The 21,655-nt window shown below is 53.2% G+C and overlaps 1 protein-coding gene across 9 annotated transcripts in view; it reads left to right on the forward strand.

Moving 5' to 3' along the window:
- Window positions 1-21,655, forward strand: part of LOC123927451 (nitric oxide synthase 1 adaptor protein) — a 276,952-nt gene that overhangs the window by 219,369 nt on the left and 35,928 nt on the right. For all 9 annotated transcript variants that reach the window (XM_045982033.1, XM_045982025.1, XM_045982026.1 and 6 more), the window contains one exon: window positions 13,880-13,988. In XM_045982033.1, coding sequence (XP_045837989.1) covers window positions 13,880-13,988 — 109 coding nt within the window. The remainder of the gene's footprint in view (window positions 1-13,879; window positions 13,989-21,655) is intronic.

The following is a 21,655-nucleotide window of genomic DNA, read 5'->3' on the forward strand; positions in this document are numbered from 1 at the left end:
ATTCAATCAGGGCAAAAGAATAGCAAATTGCATCATAGTAACTAAGTGTGAAGGCAGGAACCACTGTGTTTTGTGCTCGGCTGTATCCCTGGTGCCTGCACCGGGCCACGTAGTAGGTCTCCACAGATGGGACGTGTCGAAGCTTGGGTGGCTCGGTCCACTCGTTGGTGCTGAAATGTCCATTTCAGGCAGCCAGTAAGCTTCCTTATTTTCTCGGTGGCCTTCTGCTCTGCCCTTCTTGGCAGCCTGAATTGCAAAGCTGGTAGTTAGCAAATAGCAGAAAACCGAGGGGCCACCAGCATGAGCGAAGCTGGACCTTTGGCTCAGGGTCTCTGTGCCCAGCCTTAGACATCTTTTACACGAACGATGGAAGATGCAATTAGGCCAACTTTAGAAAACGTCACCTAATTAAACTCTGTCTACCAGGGAGGAAATCACCCTGTGGCGGGAACACCAGGGGAAGAGAGAAACCAGGCCTGGTCCCTGTGCTACTTCTAAGTGACTGCTTACTTTGGAATTCTGTTTCTGTTTCATTTCCTCCTCCTCACATGGGTAAAGGGAAAGCACAAAGGGAATCTGCAGAGCATTGACGAGGCTCTGGTGGGGGAGTGTGGGCAGAGCAAAGCCAGCACCCCTTCCCTTGACCCCTTTCGCCGCTACCAGGTAGACCCTGGCCTGGGCACCCGTGGGATGGTCTTGATCTTTTCCTGGGGCGCACATACTTCTGAGAGTCTGATGCAGCTGGATCCTGTCCCTGGAGCAGACCCTTCCTGTACATACTTACAGAATTTTGAATTTGTGGGCACTTTGTGGACCACAGAAGCCTGTGGTTTATCATTTCCAAGGTCAGACCTGCGAGTGCCAGTGATCGTTGTCAGTTATCTGTGAATATTTTGCTTCTCAAGCAGGGAAGGTTTATCATTAGTTGTCCTTCTGTAGGAGGATGGGGGGGGAGGAACCTACCTTGCTTAATAATTTAGTGTTTGAATGATTCGTGGGGTTTATTTTGTCGGCCCAAGTGGCATTTGCCCTTTGTTTAGAGGCACTGCCTCTTCAAAGCAAACCGGTCTTATGTTGGTGGGTTTCCAATCACGTAAAGGGGCAGGGAGTTCGCATAGGACGAGCTTTTTGGTATCCTAGGTGTTTTGGGGTTCACTTGGATGTGGGAGAGTTGGCACAGGGTCTGCATGTGACACTGGGATGTAAGGGCCATTGTGTAGTCACCCTTCACTCCAAAGGCAAGTAAAGATCGCCCTTGCTCCGGAGCTGTGACCCTTGTCTGATGAGTCCTAGTAGACAGTGTCTATTATCGTAGTCAGACGCTGTCCCAGCTCATCCCACAGTGGTCCCTTGGGCATTCTACACCACACACCAGTCCAGATGCTGTGTGTAGCGCCCTCTCGATTCTGGCTGGGAAGCCCTCTGGGCTCCCTCTTGCATCTTGGCGTAGTTAGGAAAAGGTGATGTACTACTGCTAAGAAGGTAGAGCTAGTCATGAGCCTGGGCTGCTTTCCCGCTAGCACAGACCTCAGACCGTGGAGATGAGGATGGCTGGGAGATCCAGAGAGCTCTGCATAGAGTTCAGGAAATATGGGAGGAGAAAATCTAGGTTGCCTGTGAGGCCCCACAGCCTTTATTGGGAGACCCTGAGAAGCAGCTGTGGGGAAGTTACAGCCTTTCCCAATGGCTGGTGACCATCATGATCAAACCATGACTGGTTAAGTCCTCTGGGTTCAGTTACCCGTCTGTCAAGTTCTTGAATGAGAATTCCAAGGTTTGCTGCATCCACGAGGAATCCTTTCCTGCTTTCAACGCCGCTCCCACGGTGGAGATCTGATTTTGATTCTTCTTTGAACCCCAGGGCTACCTAGTCCTTAAGTTCATCCTGGTGTTATAGTTATTTCTCTGTCTTCTAGTTCATCGTAGGAACTACATCTTACTCCTCTTTGTGCTCCCATGACTGCTGTCTTCACGTAATTGTGCTCAATACATGTTCATTAAAGGGAACCGATTTCTTGTTAAATCTTTGCAAAATTCCCAGGAGATGGGTACCTTTATTCTATGGACTTTTATCTAGGGTTGATTGGATGGATGGATGGATGAAGGAATGAACCAACCAACCTGCAGACCTACGTTGAGCACAGAATGCCACCCGTATTTTATTTGGGGAAGGGGATTAAAAAAAATAGGAAGCTTAACATCAAGAACATGCATGACTGTTCAAAAGGCAGCCTTGCCCTTGGGAACACTGAGGACCGGGAAGTCATGTGACCTTGCTCAGTTCTGCTCGGGGAGCTAGCCAGCCGTGCTGTGGATTCACCACAAAGCCAAGGCCACCTTTGAAAATAGACTCTCTCCTTCCTCACGTTGGCCAGAGACGCCAGCCCTGTCCTCTGTTACTGCCACTGGGGGCCGGGGGGAGAGGGGCATCTTTTTCTGTGCGTCATCTCGGTCTTTGACTTATGTCTTATCCAGTTTGTTACTGTTTTTTACTGATAATTCAAAACCATCCGAGGGTGGATGAGAGGAGTGAACCCATAACAAAGGGTAGATGTGTTCCTCTTGGCTTTAACAATAGCCTCCATAAAGGGGTCTTTGGAGGGGAGGAGTGAGAAGAGCCTCCGAAAATAACCCCTGATGGGTGCCGTTTGCATGCGAGCCCATCTCTGCCCCATTGTTTTTGCCCCAAGCTTTTCTTGCCAGGACATCTAGTCTCCTGTTACCTCTTAGTCGTTAGGGGGTCCTGACTGCTGGGGCTTGGGTACCACGGGTGCGTGTCCTTCCTGGAGGAGCTGTCCTGGTGGCGGGCCAGTGGTCCCATCTGCTCTGTCGGTCCTGACGTCCAAAAACGGGTGAACACATTGCATATAAACACAGTATATGAACACAAACCTCTATCTTTATATTTGTAAGAAGTTTTTTGGTGTTTTGTTTTGTTTTTTAATATCAAAAGAGCTAAATCCAAATCCCTCCCAGTTGCCTTTGTTCACTGGTGGGAAGGACAGAGCCCTCAGGAAGCAATTAAGCCTGGCAGTTGCCTCAGCTGACGCACAGGAATTGGACAAGTTCACTGCGAGAGACCGACAGCAAGTGCGCATAACCCAGGTCTCGGGAGAGACTGCTGCGTCCCTGGCTGGGCCTCCCACCTTCGCTTTCCTCTCGCCCCCTTCATGAATTTCTGGGAGCCCCTCTTCCCCCCCCCCCCCACCCGCCCCACCCCAGCCGCCAGCATGAATTAAGTGTCCATCTCGGTTCTACACTTGATCTTGGCCAAAAGGCCAAGAAGCGATCCATCTCGGTTCTAAGAGGATGGTCAGTCGCCGACTTTTTCTGGCTGCCCGTGCTTTCCTTTGGACGCACGTCATGCGTCTGGGAGGTGTCCTCGCCCCGCGGGAAGGGAAGGAATTAGCCCACAGGTAAAATGCAGGTGGGAGCCCTTAAAACAGCCTTCGCTTTAACCAGGACACTTGACTAAAAAAATCTTCCCAAGCCCTTGCCTCAGCCGGAGACGACTCCTATGCACACATCAGGATGGCCTGGCCTCCAGGATGCCCCGCCACAGAGAGGGCGACCAGCCGGGGCACGCAGCTCTGGTGGCTTCAGAGGGAGTGCGCTCCTGACTCTCTCCCCAGATGGGCTCTGCACCCAGACCCCATCCCCGGGCGTCTTGCCTGGATCGCGAGACCTCATTTTCCCTCTCTTTTCCCCTGGATCTTGAGGCTATTTCTGTTTTGTTTCTTCCTTTTTGAGACTATAAATAGGCTCAGGTTTTACCGTCAATAGAGCAGAGGCGCTCCTGCAGCCTGCCTTCTTAGCTTGTCCTTTCCCTGCCAGACTTTTCAGGGTAATTGCTCTTGGGGTGTGCATTTCCAAAACCCCTGCTCGGTGCTCAGCTCATTAGATCGGGGCTTCTGTGCTCTGCACCAAGCCCGCCCTCGCCGCGGTTGCCGGGTATGTCTGACTTGCTAATCCCTGGCTCTCCGCAGCCTCCTCCTCGCCTTCTATCCCTCCAGGGCACCGAACACCCTGGACCTTCCTTCCTTCTGGAGACTCTCTCCTCCCACACTTGTGCGCTGGTTCCTCGTGTTCCTTCTCTTCTCTCCTGGTCTTTTCCTGCTGTGTTTTTTGATGGCTCCCCCTCTTCTGCCCGTTGTTTCAGTCAATATCATTACCAGGATTCTCAGTGAGCCTGAGAATTCTCTTCCTTCCCTACCTGCTACGAGGAGGGATCTCCTGTTTCCCAAGGCTGCCATTGCCCTCTGCATCCTGGTGGCTCCTAAGTCTGGGCCTCTCTCCTGATCGCTTATTTCTACTTATCTCAGTAGGGGCCGTCTGAGTGCTTTAGTCACCCCTCAGCGTTGACATGTTCAACACCACTTCCCTGTGCCCTCTCCTTTTCCTGCTTCTGTGTCCCATAATCTAGTTAGTGTTTTGTCCGCCCAACTCAGGATCATCTTCCTCTTCCTCCTCCTCCTCACGTCCAGGGAAATGGCTCTGGAATCCATGTCCTGCTACCCGTCATCACTGCTGCTGTCTTAGTTAAAGCTTCCCTTTTTCTTGCCTGGACTTTGGGCCTGCCAGCCTGGTTGCCCGGACCGTGCACTGCCCAAGTCCAGGCTGCATCAATCCCCCGCCCTGTGCTTGGCATCTGACTTCCCAGTCTAGCTCTCATGACTGTTTGCATGTCTGTGGATGAGAAAATGAAAACTTGATCACTAGAAGGCTCGCCCAGTGTCTCACAGTTAGGAGCAGCGAGACCAAGACCAGAGTCCAGCTCTTCTGCCTGCAAAGGCCGTGGTCCCAATTCTTCCTCTTCCCCCACGCCTTCTATATTGTATGGCCTCCCTTCTTCTGCTCACGTCCTCCTGGAGTCCGTCCTCCCACCACCGTGACTACCAACTGTGTCACTGCCCTGCGTAGTCCCCCTTCCGTGCCGTGAGCACACTAGGGACAGCGGGGCTGCCCTCGCCTCCTGCTGGTCCCTTGCATGTGCTGTGTTCCTGGTGCCGAAGCACATCGTGCTATTTCATAACTCTGGGCCCCAGTTCTGTTTTGTTTTTTTAAGGGAGAGAGCATGTGTGTGAGTGGGGAGGGGCCGAGGGAGAGAGAGAGAATCCCAAACAGGCTCCACGCTCAGCGCAGAGCCCGACACAGGGCTCAGTCATGACCTGAGCCAAGACAGAGATGCTTAACCGACTGAGCAACCCAGGTGCCCCTCACCCTTTTCTTTGACTCCACACCTTTCTCTGTGCAGTTTCTCTTACAAGGGATGGTCTCCCTTTCTCCGTCTGATGGCTGCCTTTCCTTGGCTCATCCAGATCCGCTCCCTACCAGGCCAAGTACCTGCAGGCTGGTCTGTGTGTGCCGTCAGTGGGCTGCCTGCCCATCACGAGAGCTCTGCCAGGTGGTACATGGTTCCTTCTCTGGGCTCTGGCAGCCGCCTGCTGTCCTGCTCCTGGGGCCCTGGGGTGCCAAGGGCTCCCTCGGGGACGCGCTGTCTTCCTCTCCCCCTGTACTCTGCCCCCACCTTTGTAAATAGTCCGTGAGTGCACTCACCTCGGGTGACCCCTGTGATCTTTTTCGCGCCAGGCCCCCCGCCTGAAGCATCCCCCCTCCATAATCCCCATCACCACCCCCCTCTTCAGGATGCTGCTGGGAGAGCAGCTTCCGCGTGCGCCCTTCCCGGGAGCAGGCCGGCTCTGCGTCCCCCACGTCCCCAGGCCTCTGCTCCTCGGTCTGTGCGCGCCCCACTCTGGAGCACTATGAGCTCCTCGAGGTCAGAATCTGGACCGGGATCCGTGCTGCCTCCCGAGACAATCTGCTGTGGGGCTGAGGAGGGGGTGGGCAGAGTAAGATACGTGTTTCTTAGACTAAAGTTACGTGGAACCATCCCCAGGGCTCGACACTGCCTCAGCCGCTGCTCTTGGGTAGTGGGGAGACAGCCGAGAAGAGAGAGCTTGTGGCATCACGGCAGGAAGAAAAGAATTCTCAAGCCAGGACAGTCTGGCTTCATGACCTTCTCCCATCTCCCAGCCCTGGTGCCTGGCTTCCTCAATCCCCCCAACCCAGCCCTGGTTCCCCAGGCTTCCAAAGTGAAAACAGAAGGACATTAAAAAGTGATTGGGAATTGTAATGAGATCAAGCATGTGTCCGCTCCGCCCCCCCAACTCTCCATTTTGTTCCAAGATCTGTTTGTGGCATGGAAGTAAAGATACATTGTTCCGTATAATTTTAAAAAAGAAGAAGAAAAAGAAAACAGGAGATCGTGATTGAGGGGGGCTGTCCTGAGACAGATTGTCCCGGGGTGTGTGAGGGGTAAGGGTGTTGACGCCGGCCCCTGAACCACATTCTCTTATCCTTGAGTCCTGAGAGGATGGGCCTTCAAGTGAGCTGGGATTCGGACCTTCTCTGATGTAGGATCGGGAGGCGGGTCAGAGGAATCAGAGAAGGAAAAGTACCTGGTCATGCCGGCCAGGCACCCCAAGCCCTGGAACGGGAGTGGGTGCCCTCTCCTTGCCTCCTGTCAGGCGCATGGGGGTTCCCACGTGCCGAGCAAGTGATGGGGGAAGCAGGGGTAGAATAGAGCAGAGGACAGAGTGTGTCACGAATCCCAGGACAGAATGTGTCATGAATCCCAGGACAGAGTGTGTCATGAATCGCATGAGTCCCAGGAAGCTCCAGGTGGGTCATTTGAGGACTGACTGCCTTTGGGAGAACTAGGATGAGCATTTATAGTATTCCTGGGTTGGTCTATTTGAAGAAACTTGGGTGGAAGGTGGGCAGTCGGGGATCGCAGAGAAACCAAGCACCTCTCCCCCGAGTGTCCCCTGCAAATCTTACCCACGTGAGGATAAATTTATAGGCAACCAGAGAGAACCTGTGAAAGACATCAAGGACTGGGGAACATATCTGGAGTAAGGAAATTCAGAGTTTCAAGGTGGCCTCAGTGACTAAAAAGATATTAGTCATCACGACAGTCTAGTAATCAGGCTATTTGGCGGTCGGCAGTCAGCGACGTGGACAGGCAGGTCACGTAGAAGTTGAGGAACCTGGCTGAGACGGCTGGGCTTCAGGTTCTGGCTCAGAAACCGTCATGGGTTGGATTGTGTCCCCTCAGAAAGAGAAGTCCCAATCGTAACCCTTGATACCCGTGACCCCTGGCTTCCCCCAGACCGTGCTGTTTGCGTGCAGGTCTGTTAAGACACACGGGACATGGGTGATGTGTCCCAGCCCTGGGGACAACTGCGAAGTAAGCTTTTTCACTGTGGGACCAGTTCGTGAGCTCATCGCTGTCCCCTCACACCAGAGAGCAGCCCGAGAAAGCATCTGAGGGGAGCATCTCACGTCCAGAATGGCTAAAACGAGGGATGGAGAAGACAGAAACGGGAAGGAACTTCTGATAGAAGAAAACCAGCCCAAGTGATAAAGAGCCCCAGGAATGCAGCAGGAGGAAAAGCTAATCCAACCGAAACAGTAATGAGAGAGAAAAATGATCACCACAAAGGTCAATGTTATCTAAAGATTCAATTAAAACTCAGAGGCATGGAGAAAATGTGACAAGCAGGGACCGGAGTGTGGACACATGTTCACGTGGCAGGGCTGGCGGGCTGAGAGAGACACACCAGTCCTTGGGTGAGGGGCAGGGGCTTGGGGGGCTTCTCGCTGCTCTGACCCTTGTGTGGTTCTGGGAGCAAAGCCTTGGGGGCTCCCTCCAAACCAGCACCTCTCCTAAAACTGCCCCCAGGCCCTCGGAGGAGGGTGGCTGGGCTGCCTGGGGGTGTCCTTGCTCCCGCGGGGTGGTGGGAGTGACGCGGGATTCTCCCAGGACAGAGCTGTCCTCCGCCGGTCTGATCCAGCAGGGCGGTTCTGGTGTCCCCCGTGCTTTTCATCTCGTGCTTTGTTTTCTCCCAGTGCTTTGGCCTTGAGAAGACCCTCTGGGGGCACCTGGCTGGCTCAGTCGGTGGAACAAGCAACTCTCGATCCTGGGGTTGTAAGTTCAAGACCCGCACTGAGTGTGGAGACAGTTCAAAAATAAAATCTTAAAAAAAATAGAAAGATCCCATTGGGTTTTGTTTCTGCCATCTGCGAGCTGCTTGGTAGCTTATCATTCTAGCCAAGGTCCATTCCGCTCCCTTCCTGGGGGGTGTCTTTTGGGTTAGGAATGCCCCCGGCTCTGAGAGCTCAAGAGGGGAATCTCTGCTCCCTCCCAGCTCGAAGCCCCACCCCCACCCATTGTGACGTCAGGGACCCGGGGCGACTTCACTTTGTTCTTTCACTCCCGGGCTCACAGTTCGAAAGTATTTCTGCAGCACTTGGATTACAGAATATTTGCCCATGCCCTGTCTCGCCCACTCTCCATCTGCCCGTCCCAGACCTTTACAACACTCTGAGAGAGCTTTTTAGTCTCATTTCAAGGATAAGGAGAGCAGGCAAAAACTGCCCGAGGCCCCATGTGTGGTCTAGAACCCCCTGCCCTGGGCTTCTGTGGTTTGGGCTGCGGCAGGCCTCCGGCTGGCCAGTGAGACCCTCCCTGCAGGCTGTGAGCAGGACAGGGTGTGGGGACCCATGTGAGGGGCTCCCCATCTGTGGGTCTTGGGTAGGGGGACGTGTACACAGACTCGGGCAACCTTGCTCGAGACTCTTCACATTCTCTGTAGCCAGTAGATTCCAAAGTCAACAGAGACGAGGGCGGGGGGCGGAGGTCTCACACAGGGGGCCGAGGCCATGCCGGTTTAGAGGTCCTCCTATCAGAAGGATGGGGACAGAGTAACCTGGAGGTGGAGTGGCAGGAAGGGATGAGCACTTGTGGACACAAGGGCAAGGTTAACTGATTCCAGTTGGTCCCAAAGAGTTGAGCCCATAGAGAAAGATCATGATGGCTTCCCAGATTTTCATGCGGGGCTCCTTAAAAGAACACGGAATGGCAGGCAGAGCTTAAAAGCAAACGTGAACGCGGAGGAGCAGCCGTGATGGACCGAGCTTCCGGGTGCAGTGGGCTCTAGGAAGGGGCTAAGGACAAGAGAACCAGCCCAGGGGACGGCAGCCCGGGACCCGGAGCTGCCAAGCCTCTCTCTGCATCTGCCCGTTCCATTTTTCTACCTCCCTGCCTTGTCTTCCTTCAGTGGAGCACGATCCGATCTTCAAACTAGAAATGCTAGACCATAGGAGACTTAGAAAACAACGTTTAAAAACCATGAGGACAAAGGTGTCCTTCTTTAAGTGTGTCTGAGCCTCAGGTACTTGGGTCCTGAGGTCCTAACGAACGAGATGTGAGAAGGTGGCCAGGAGGAGACATTCCATGCCACTTTTTAGGAAGGAGGAAAGTCTGGGTCCAGGGATCACACACTGGTGAGCTCCTCCAAGAGATCATTACGCAGACAGTCTGTGAGAGCTCGGAACAGGAAGTAGCGGTCACCAGGCACCAGTCCTAAAAACCAATGACCCAGGTATGCTTAGACAGCCTGCCCTGGAGTGCCGTCGTGCGAATCGGCTTCGAGCGTCTGAGCTGACCACAGTGCGGAGCAGCAATGAGATCCTGTCACGCTCAGTGAACCCTGGAACGTGATTCAGTTCTGTGTCCTTGGCAAGAGTCCCTGGAGAGCTGGGGGGTGTGTGTGCAGGAAAGTTCACAGGGAAGAGGGAACTCTTGTTTGCCGAGCACACAACTTACCATGTGCTGGCGTTGTGTTAAATATGGAGAGTGTGTGTGTGTGTAAATACTGATTAAACTGAGGATGGAAAGGGCTCTGTCAGTGGAGGGGTTGGCCTGAGGTCAACAGCTGGGAAGTGGAAAGGCTACGACTTGAACCCAGATCTTCCTCACCCACAGCCCTCCGTGCAAGCCTGGTGGGGCTGTAAGCCACGGACGTGGGGCCGTGCAAGAACTGTTGAAAGAGGGGGTAGTGCCTGGCTTTACCAATGAGCACATGAAGCGTGGCGGCCGTTTCCGAATATCCCGGAGGTTGCCCTGTGGACAGAGGATTAGCTTTGTTCTCTGAAGCCCCAAAGGGTGGAGGTAATAAGGCACTTACTGTCCCATAACCACTTGCTGCTGGAGCTCCACTCTCTGGGTGCATTCCTTCTCCAAAGACTGGGCCGAGAGGCAGTGCTGTGATCATCCCTGGTTCACTGGCGCAGAACCATGGGGAACCAGGATCTCCTGCTAGTCGGTTGCCGAGCCTGGCCTGACATCCGGGTCTGTCCCACATGAGGGCCGCATGGGTCTGTCCCCGACAAGGTCCGGCACTTTCAGCCATTTCCCTCTGCTGTGTTCCTGTTGGTCGATTTCTAATCAACATATGCAAAAATGCCCAAGTAAGGAGAAGCTCCCAGAAAGGGAGTCCTCTACTGGGAGTGAATCGCCCTTCGCTGACATATCCCGAGGGGCGGGGACGCTGGGTGGGATCCAGGCCTGATGACCCTCTGTTTTTCTTCTGTGCTCTTGAGAGAAACAAGTTTCCTTCAGATTAGTAGTCGAGGAAGGGAGGTGTTGGTGGCGTTCTGCTGCTCCTTAGTGCTCTGCCAACCTGAATTCGGTGGTAATCTCCAAATCTGCTTTCTCCAAGACCCCTTTCTGCTGCAGTCATTCATGGTAAGTTCATGAAGAGAAAATAGAAGAGTTTATTGCTAGAGCTTTGAAGCAGGTGAGAATTAGAATTCTATGAGAACTTGAAAATAAAAACAAAAAATTTGAAGGGGGAACAGAACCTAACAAAACCTTAGTAATCATCACTGCAGTATAATGAGCTACTGTCTTACCGTATAGTGAACTACTGTGGTATCCCGCCTTTGATGATTACACAGAAAGTTGAGAAAATCGAGATGCTTTTTGGAAGCAGGAACAAAATGGCACCAGACTTCAGGATAAAGAAGGGGAAAAAAAATCTTCCCTCATTCTCTGGAGCACTCATGTTGGTCTCCTCCCCTACCCTGCCCCCAGCACACAGGATCACAGTTCTTCTTTAAAAAAAAAAAAAAAAAATATATATATATATATATATATATATATATATATAATTTATTCATTTGACAGAGAGACAGCGAGAGAGGGAACACAAGCAGGGGGAGTGGGAGGGAGAGAAGCAGACTCCCCGCTGAGCAGGGGCTCGATCCCAGGATCTCAGGATCATGACCTGAGCCAAAGGCAGATGCTTAACGACTGAGCCACCCAGGCGCCCCCAGAATCACAGTTTTTAAGAAAACCATATGAAGAAATGAGTGTTCTTGGAATATATTTCTAGACCTGGAAATTTGGATCTGCAGCCTTAATTTGTTCGTTTATTCATTTCTTGGTGAATGAGGTCCTTGGTACTTTGTGCTGCTTGGCTGTGTTCGTGGACACTTGTCTAAGCTCTGACTAGCAGGCATTTCGGGTTAGCTAGAGGTTATCCTTTTGTGTGTGTGTGTGTGTGTGTGTGTGTGTGTGTGTTTATCTTTAATAAGGACGCTGTACCTCTCTGAACTCACACGTAGCACCACCTGCGGAGAACCCGAAACCCCAAGGGCTGCCTCCATACACGGCTGCCCTCCGATTTGCTGGAATGTGCTTTGTCCAGCAAGGGAACGTTAACCTCCCTTGCTGCTGCTCCTGGCCACCTTCCTGGTCTCCGTGCCGCTCGGCAAGCCGCTCTGCCTTCATATCTGCCCTATCAGTTGTGATTCCCGTTCTCAGTCCTTAGGGCATTGCATCGTAATTAAAAACTAAAAAATGGAAGGAGTTTTATGTGTGATTCAGCTGAGCTAACTGACCTTACTTCCTTGGTTCGGGGGCGGGGGAGTGAAAAACTAGACAGATCACATCACAGGTCGGATGCTCACTAGTGACGGCTCGGTGCCTCCCTCCCTCCTCCACGAGCATTAGGAACCTTCTGTGTGTCCATTACCATGCTGGCGCTGGGGGCAGCAGGATGTGGTCCTTTCTCCTTCAAGGAGCTTTAGCGTCAATGTTGGAGTACAAGGGAGGTGCTGTGGTAACGGGGAGCCCAAGGGGGTTCGTCCACTGCTGTTGGGAGCATGGGGTGGGCAGGAAGTCTTCTCTGAACCGCGTCTTGAAGGATACCGAGGCTGTCGGGTGGAAAGGCAGGTGGATGTATGTGACTGGTTCTGAAGGGCTATGTAGGTCAGGACTCTGGGGAAAGACGAAAGCAGGGAGGTAGCCATGCCGAGGAGTTTGGACTTGATTCCGAGGGCAGTAGGAAGCCTTTGTGAGGTTTTAGAGGAAATAATGAGACGTAGTTTGTGTTTTTAAAAATACCACTTTGCTAGCAAAGTAGAGAATGGGTTGGCCATAGGGGAGCTAGGAAGCAGAGAGAGATGCTAGACAGGTTGCAAAAATCCAGGTGAGAAAAGAAGGTTCTGTGAAGTCAGGCCGTACCGTGGAGGAGGAGGAGAAAATACATTTCCAAGCCACAGTGAGGAGATGGGCTGCAAAGAACGGGGTCGTGAGCAAGCGATGACGGAGAACAAGGGAGAGAGGGGTGGGTGTGGCTAAGGCTTCTGGCTTGAGTGGATCTGGGGCCCTTGTCCAGATGAGGCTTGGGAGAAGGAAGGCCCGGCTTGTTTGGAGAATTACGAGGACGCTCATCAATGTACTGGGCACCTGGATAAATTTGAGATGATTCAGAGACACTCAGCGGGGGGCAACCTAGAAGGATTGCTGTGGGGGATGGGGCTCGGTCTCAGTAACGATACAGAGGAAGAGATGTTTTAGGGGAATGAGGAGAGGGAGGTCCCACAGATGCGCCCCGATTCTCCCTGCCCCTACCCTATGCTGACAGTGCTCAGACCAGGCCGATCCCGCGGCAGCCTGCCCTAGACCCCTTCAGACTCCACCAGTGGGGCCTTGCTTACGACTTTCCCCCTTTCCACAGCCTTCCCTCCGCCTTCACTCTTGTCCCCAGCAGCCAGAAAAGAGCACTGGGAAGTGAGTCCTCTGCTCAGAAGCACCCCTCCCTAAGGGTTCCTCTTCTCACCTGGAGTACACGCTCTGACCTTCCAGGGCCCCCATGCCTTGGCCTCTGGCTGCTTCCATGACCCTGTCACCCAGCCCACAAGCTCCACTGAAGCCACCCTGACCTCTGGCTGTTCTGCGAACGCTTCCAGCACCTTCTGAATGCCACAGGGCTTTCCCGGGAGCGGCTCCCACTTCTTGCAGTGGTGTTGCCCAGGGGTTCCCTGAGAGGTTCCCTATGCTCCGGCCTCTGCCTCTCCACAGGGTCTCCCCCCCACCCACCCTGGCTAGAACAGCCGCCCCACACACTGCCCCCTGTTCTGCCTCTTTTTCCTAGAGCCCTCATATTGTTGATGGAGATCCCCTACACGTGAGCTCTATGGCTTTAGGGCTTTAATCTGTCCTGCTGCTGCTGGGATAGCGCCCGACCTGCAGCAGGCACGTGGGGTGGGGGGATGGGCGGTGCCACGGAACGAGCGTGTGGAGGCTGTGGGCCTGCCGGAGAGGGACTCTGATAATGACACAGACTGTCTTCATCTCCCCCAGCGGGGCCCGCGCTGCCGGCTCCCCGACTCCCCTCGTCTGGCTAGACCCATGGACAGGTGTCCAGAAACTTGCCCCCATTTCCATCAGTAGGATGCGGATTCATTGCCCTGATAATGATGGTAACGATTTTTTTCCCTTATAACAGACAAGCTCCCAACACAGATTTGCTGCCTAGCAATAGTGTGGGGTCCGTGTCCCGCCCATGCCCCCACTTCTGAATCCAGAGCTCACTCAGGGGAGTGTCTGGTGGTTTTGGAAAGTGCCGCCTGCCTTCATAGAAGGAGGCGAGCTCTGTCTTCAGCATGTCCTTTGACAGAGTTTACCTTGTTGGAGATTTGAACCTAATGCGATCTTCGGTGCATTTTTCTGTTCCTCTTCCTGTAGGATCTTCTACGTTTCTCATGATTCCCAGGACCTGAAGATCTTCAGCTACATCGCCCGAGATGGTGCCAGCAACATTTTCAGGTGTAACGTCTTTAAATCCAAGAAGAAGGTAAATGGGCCGTCTTTGGTCATTTTTTATTTTCCTCTGACGGAACCAGAATAACCCCCCTCCCCAGTGCTGACCCCTTCCCTGTTGTCGGAGAGGCAAGATTCGAGGTGGCTGTGCACGCGTGACATGCGGGAGCCCTCTGAGCGGTCTGTCAGTGTCCCTGTGTAATGAACTTCCCCTTCGGTTTCATCTCAGCTTTGTACTCCGTGACACTCAGACAGCTCGAGCGATCTTGGGCCGACGGACAAGGGCTCTGGAACGGGACATGTGGATCACACCAGGAGTGTGGTAGGCAGGAAGCACGGCCATTGACTTAAGTGACCTTCCATCATATTCTGAATATCGATCAGGGGCCTACAAGTCATGACATGCGGAGGCTAGTGGAGACTCTGTGCGAGGCTGGCTGTCCTGGGTGGTTATTTTGGGGTCGTAACCTTGATGCTTGAGTAAATGCAACTTCGGCAATTTGGTAGATGCTTTTTCTATCTTTTCTCCAGAATTTAACACAAAACTGGAGTTAGAAACCTGGGGTCTAGCCCTGCCTCTCTACTAGAGCCCTGAGAGATGTTATGTGGCTCACTATCCTCTGTGGGTCTCCGCTTCCTTGTCTATAAAACAAGGAGGTGAGTCGAAAGCTGAGTTTCCCACAACATCTCCTGAAAAATATTTACCACCCAAAATGTTCCATGTCAAAATTATCCTTTTTGAATTTGCTGGGAAGTCCTAAAGTTCGAGAAACTTCTTTAACTCTGTTTAACCCAGCATCTCACAAAACTGATTTGGCCGCAGGATCGTGTTTTTGCCTTGTAATCTGTGTAATCTCCTAGGAGCTATTTTTCTGCAGAAGGGATTTCAGAAAACACTTTCTTTATGCCTCTAAGATTCCTTACATATCTGCTGGTCTGGCCACAAACCACAGAGCATGGCTTTCTGTGAGGGTGACTTCCAAATCCCTTCCTGGGAACCCCTTCTTTGATGCTGTATGACCTCGTAGACTATAGAGCATCTTTAATGGGTTTGTAGGGACTGTGTCAGGTGGGCCGAATCAGGATAATACGTGACACGGCCATGATTCACTAATGTGTGTGTCCAGTCCCCGACCTGTCCCCCGTGCTTTGCTGATTTACCTTCTTCCTCTAAGGAGATTGGTGCTCTTGGCCACCTGTTCCCAGGCTTTTTAATGCAGATCATGGAATTTGGATAGAAGGACCTAGAACTGGAAAGGTGGAAGGAAAATGCGCAAGTTGCCAGACCTCCAGATGATAGTACAGTGAAGGGAAAGCGTGTAAGTGGGGCCGAGTCCAGCTGCGTATTAAAGAACGGAAAGGAAGAGGAGGAGGGAGGGGGCGCAGAGAGAAGCCAGAAGGGCTGCGGACAAGCACAGGGGGTTGGGAGGATGAATGGCTCTTCTATAGTTTGGAGGTATAAGAGAGCTGGGAAATGCAGTGTTCCTGAGAATTAGGAATTGGCTCCCCCATGATGTGCTTTGACAGGTTCAGCTAAAGACTGCGATCCCTTTTAATTCATTTTGAACGCCCAACTGTCCATCCGACTTCCACTTCGTCCAGAGACTGGACCACATGGGCCTTGGGATTTATCAGAGCTACACACGGCACGTTATAATTTACCAAGTACTTTAATATCTAACCTTGCTTGATTCTTCTAAAACGTCTGTGAAGAAGTTAAGACAGGTCGTTTTCACCCCCCCCCCCATTTCCCTGATGACTAAACGGAAGCTCAGAGAGATGCAGTGACTTGCCCACGGTCGCCTGAAGAGGCACTGGCCGGAGTCAGAATGGAAGGATTTTGAGCAGGGAAACCTGGGGTCAAGGGTATCATTCCTTCTGTTTGCTTTGCCATCAGATCTAGCAGAGTGACACAAACACAGTGGGGTCATCCCGTCCTTCTGCCAAAACCTGATCCATGGAGCAGGGCCCACTGGGACTTTGACCTCGAAGCGAAGCACGGAATTAAGTTCTTATTACCCAGTGACAAGCAGTGGTCCCCTGGTTCCCTCTCAGTTCAGCTTTTCCCATGTCTCCAAGCTCTCGGGCCTCATTCGGATCTGGCTCTTCTATTTCCCGTGGCCCTTTTCCCTTTAGCTCGTGAGGGTGTTACTCTCAGAGGAGTGGGTTCTCAGGCTCCTTGCTGGCCTGCAGCCACGCAGCTGGAAGAATGCTGTCTCCAGCCTGTGGGGCGCGCTGCTGCCCAAGCGCGTGTGGAAGGGCCGGTGAGAAGTGAGCTGTGCCGGGAAGCCGGCAGACGGGGCCGCGGGGGACCTGCCTGCAAGGTTTTGCATGCTTATCCCGGTGAGCCTCTGGGGACGGTGATATGCGGTTTTGTAAAGCGCTCCTGGCCTGGGGAAGTAATAGTTTGGGTGAGAGTTTTAATTGGCCAGTCATAGGAACTTAGCAGGGTGGGGGCGCGGGGACTCCATGCCCTCAGGAGACGCGTCTTGCAGGGATGTTTTCAGAGCATTGGAGGTCGATTGAGAGATCTCTTGACTGGCAGCCAGCAGACCTGGCTGTTCTCCAGAGCCTTTGGGTTGATCACAGTGTAGAAAACCCGCTGATGAGCTCCTTGCCGTGTCACGGGCTTGGGGTATCGCTGTTTGGTTCACACCGTGGCCCCGGTGGGCACCCAGGGCGCCCTCATGTGGTTCCCGTTCACCCTGGGGAGCAGAGCCGTCTCTCCTGTGGGTTGAGAATAGGGTCAGGTGTCTCTGCTGTCCTGTTGGAGGCCCCCGTCTGCGCCCCCACACGACCGTGATTCTGGATCTGGGGATCTTTACGCAGGTTGCTCACGCATACGGCCGGTGTGGTTCTCCTCTTGGGCTCTTGTCAGGAGCCAGACAGCAGAAGACCGTGCAAGCTAACCTAGCACCGGCTGGTCACCTAGGAGCCCGGGTTACTCAGGTTCTGGCTTAAAGGGAGTCATCTGTTTCGTTTACCCGCTGTGCCTGAGCCTCTTCTGAACTCTTTATGGAAGTTCTTCCGTCCTTCCGCGGCAGGGGTGTGAGATGGGCGCTGGTCCACTCTTCATTTTCCAGATGGGAAAACAGAAGCTTAAGGGACAATAAGTCATAACAAGTGGGACTGAGCCCAGAGAATCTGACTCTTAACCACTCCACACTCCATTTTACTGTTTTCCATGGAGTAGCCTTGTTCTCCAGGACCTGTTTGCAGTGAGATTCTCCTGCCCTTGTCATTTGGGCATGGAGCGCTCCTTAACTCTGAATGACCCAAGGCACTCTGAGAGAGATTTTCCTTTTTTTCCTCTCACTGCCTTGGTAGGGCAGGTACTGACTCCATCCTATAGTTGGGGAAGGGAAGGGCCCAGGGAAGTAGGTTGCCATGGTCGCACGGTGAGTCAAGAGCGCCGCTGACGCTAGAACCGGGCCTCCCGCCTCCTCACCCCGAGCTCCAACCAACCTCTGTTCCGTGAAACTCGTAGAAGGAACGTGAGCTCCTCCCACCACCAAGTGCGATGAGAGGCATCTCAGGAATGCCGGTGCTTGTGTGTGTGGAAAGATCGATCGTCAGGAACAAGTTCTGTGTGCCTGGGAAGGATTGCCAGGATGGTTGGTGGACGTGTGTCTGCGGAGGGGGTGTCTGTCCCGTGTCGTTGAGGCTTCTGCAAGAAAGGAAGGCTGGGAGTGGGGCTTCTCCTGGCCAGCCCATCTGGTGGAGATGCTTCCTAATGACCACGGCATCCTCCTTCCCCGCCTCGGGGGCATACGATGCTAGTATTCACGTGCAAGGCCTCTTGCCTCCTGCGTGGTCTCTTGACCTCTCCTGTGCAGTGGCTGTCGCCCTCCTGTCTTTTCCTCCTGCCCCCGGGAGGATGCGGCTGTCGGCCCTGATTAAGTGTGACTGTACTTAGTAGCGCGTCAGTGCGTGAAGCGTTGTGATTAACGGAAGCCGTAGGAAGCTCCGTTCTCTTCGCGGGCTGCTCCTTGAAATCATTGAGCCTGCCATCACGGCTCAGCTGCTTTGGGTTAGGAGAAATGACTTCCTCCTGCAGTGCTGTCTCCGTCGGATGAGGGCCCACAGCTGCGAAGTCTCACAGTCGGTCCTTGAGCGCTTGTGATAGACTTGGAGTGATGATGACGGTCATGGGCTAAACAGTAAGTCACTTGCCCCAGCAAGTTTAGGATGAAGGAGAGGGAGGTCTGACACTCAGGGCAAGAGCCCTTTTTCTGGTGTTGGAGTTGGGAAGTCAAAATAGAGAAACCACAGGTTTCAGAACTCCTCTGGTCCACACCTCTCTGTTTATGGATGAGGAAATCGGCACCTGGAAAGGTGAGTCAACTTGCTCCCGGTCACCTGGGTGGTGAGTGCCAGTAGCGAGGTTATAACCCAGCCTTCTTCCCTCTATGGTCCTATGGTTCGTGGACTAGCAGAGTACAAGGAAGGACCCAGCAGTGTACTGGAAATTTTAAGATCTCCTATGTCCTGTCGATGTCAAAACTCATCCTCACTTTGAAACCAAACTTTCCCCATAGCGAGCAATATTCTGGATGTCCCAGTGTCCCAGGCACTGCCTCAGTCAAATTGTAGATCAAGGCTATTCCATAACCTGTTGGACAGAATCCTCACCCACCTCCCATTTCAGAGCCTTCTTACCTTGGATCTTCCTCTGTGTTGAAGTCCAAATATATTTTCTTGCTTCAGCATTGTGAATTCTGTACACTGCAATCATTTGATAGATATAAGCTTAAATCTTTTACTACAGTTCAAATAAAAAGCATATTAAAGAAACATGATCTTCAATTCTATTTTTTTGTTGTTGTTCGGACTCTGTGGTAGTTCAGGTCAAGGTAAGAGCTTTGGACTTTATTGCTGCGATAGATGAGAAGAATCATGAACCAGGGGCCGTTCTGGAATCGACTTATTGGACTTCAGTCCCCTAGAATTCGGAAGCACGTGGCAGACAGGTCTCAAGTGCGGGGGGCGGGGGCAGTAGATGAGAGTGGGGAAGAGAGAGCTGTAGACTACGGAGGAGTGTGCCGCACGTCTCTCCCTTCTTACCGTTGCCTTTGCCATCTTCATCTCCATGATGAGCACCTGCTCCTCCCTTTCCTTGCTTACCCGAGGACTCATTTCATCATCTCATCATTGTGAAATACACCTTCTTCCAGGACAGCGAAAAGCAGAGCAGTGCCCAAGGTCATTCATTAAGTCAGCTGCAGAATCAGACAAATAGCTACCATTCTTCACACGTGTGTCACACTCGGAAGATTCCCCATGTCAACAGGGCCAACCAACAACACGGTCGCTTAACATGGGAAGAGAAGCTAAAATCATGACAGGCTATACTTTTTCCGTGGATCAGCCAAGTACGGGGGCATCAACCTTTTGACTTCTGTCTTCCTGAAGCCACCCCTGCGGGCTCTCATGTGCCTTTGAGTCGCCACCTGCTGTCACAGAGAGAACGTGGCCTTAGTTCCTGGTGGCTGCTGCGGTTCCCCGGATACTGACACGCATTAGGTGTGTCGTTGGCAGCCCCAGTAGGCACAGTAAAGAGGACAGACAGCCTTTGGTTGTGTCTTGACCCCTGTGCTGGACAGACGGATGGCCTGGGGGCGGGGAGGGGGATGGAGGCTTTGTGGAATGGTTTAAAGAAGCGTTTCTGTGTGTCTAGAGGGTAAGTAGTACCAAGTTGTAAGACTGCCTCCATTCCAGGCCTATTTCACTAAATTGCCTGTAATTGGCATTCTCCTATGCTGCCGTGCTCCCCCTCAGTGGCTGAGAGCCACTCCAAGGTTAGATATTCCTTCCCAGCTTTGAAAAACATCAAAGTGACCACTGCCGGCCTAATCTTGGCAACTCACGGCCCACAAATGCTTTGGGGCTGCTGATGAAAAGTGGCTTTTGGACAGGAAGATGGGATCCATGGGGCCGAGCACTTTCAGGGGACTTCTGTGAGACCAACCAGGCTTTGTCCAGAAAAAAATGTGGCAAAGTGACACTTTGTAGAAATCTAGCAAATTCCAGAGAATGGCCAGATTCTGGAACTGGGGAAGACTGCCTTCCCAGCATAGCACTCATGTGTCCTGCTCCATGCCTGGCTGCCTTCCCAGCTTTACGTCTCCACTTTGATGTCCGAAGGCCTGTTTGTGGTCATGAGGTGTGAGATGCTGCTTGTGGCCCATGGGGACCTACGGAGAGGTTCTTTTCAAAGCTGCTTTTAGTGAGAGTCCTCCCTCGTGGGCGTAGGCATGGCGTATGTACTATTAAGTCTTAGCACATGTGAGTCCTGCATTCCTCGGCGGTGGCAGGCAGAACCAGCTTTCTTGCTTGGAAGGCCAGAAGGCCCAGTCCCTGGGTGGGGCAGGCCCGGCAGGCAAGAAGCAGCATGGCTGTGCAGAGAGCAGATGGCTCCTGTGGAGGGAGGGACAGGCCCTGCCTGGCACAGGTTGGCCCTCCGAGCCTCCTTCTAGGAACTTCCCCTAGTGGGGTCCTTAAATGGGAATCACCTAGCAGTAGACTTCCCACTGGGGAGGGGAGGCGAGCCTGAGAGGTCAGTGGGCACCAGAACTCGCACAGCCATTTCTGAGAACTGGGAGCCATCCAGCGTCTTGCAGCTCCCGGAGGGGTGAGAAGGGAGCCCCGTGCTCCTACGTGTCTCTCTCCTCCTGTAAAGCAGGCAACCGGGTAGCTTGACTCCATGTTCAAGTTCGAGGGCTCTTCGTGGAACATGCCCCTGGGTCCTTTCACTGTGAGTGGAAATGTGACTCCATTAGCACAAATCGAAGGAAGCCGTTTCGCCGGGAACGCACATCTAGAACTCGAATCCGACGGCTCCTGGTGCGGAAACCGTCACGCAGGCGCAGACCAAAGATTATCCAGTCTGTGGCTTCTCCTCTGTCACGCGCTGTGGGCCAAGCGTGGTTTCGCCTCTTACTTTTGGTGCTCACCTGTGTAGTAAGAGGCAACTCTCTTAACATCTCTTTCTGTTGTGAGAGAGCCAGTGCCGCCTTTCCTATTTCTGTTCTGTCTTAACTGCCTCCCGGCCCCAGACCCGTTCATGAGCGCTGAGGCTGAGCCGGGCACCGCGGGAGGCGCTGTCACGCACGTTAGTCGTTCACGGACCCCTCCTGGGTGCGGGGAGGTCGTAGACGGCGCCCATTCAGCCCTTCGGGTGACGTCACAGAAACGCACACAGAACAGCTGTCACGAAGGACGGGTCGGAAGGAGCAGGGGCCTGAGGAGAGGAGGCAGGGAGCCATTTGCGACACAGGGACGGTGGGACCCGGGAACCCAAAGTCCGCATTTTCTGCCTCTTCGGGGAAACGGGGCGACGGTCCCCAGCCGCTGATGGTGAGCGAACTAACGTGTGAGCGCGAAGCACAAGGGGGATTGAGCCCACTTTCTTCCGGCCTCCCCGGGCTTGTCAGTGGTTGCAGCGGGAGGGTATGTTCTGGACGTTTGTCCCTGATGAAGGGGGCAGAGATGTGGGCCACAGTCTGGGCTCCTCAGAGATCAGTCCTGACTGTGCTCGGTCGTCCGGCTGGGATGCGGGAGAAATGCAGGTCCTCGGGAGAGCCAGTTCCCACTGGATTGAACTCCGAGCACTCCCTTTCGAAGAGAAGGTGGGGAGTCCTGGCCCAGGCCCGTCTAATCCTCTAGGTTCAGGGACACGTGTGTGAGGACTTGCCAGCTTCT

The sequence above is a fragment of the Meles meles genome, chromosome 17 (genome assembly GCF_922984935.1).
Source record: "Meles meles chromosome 17, mMelMel3.1 paternal haplotype, whole genome shotgun sequence".
NCBI lineage: Eukaryota > Metazoa > Chordata > Mammalia > Carnivora > Mustelidae > Meles > Meles meles.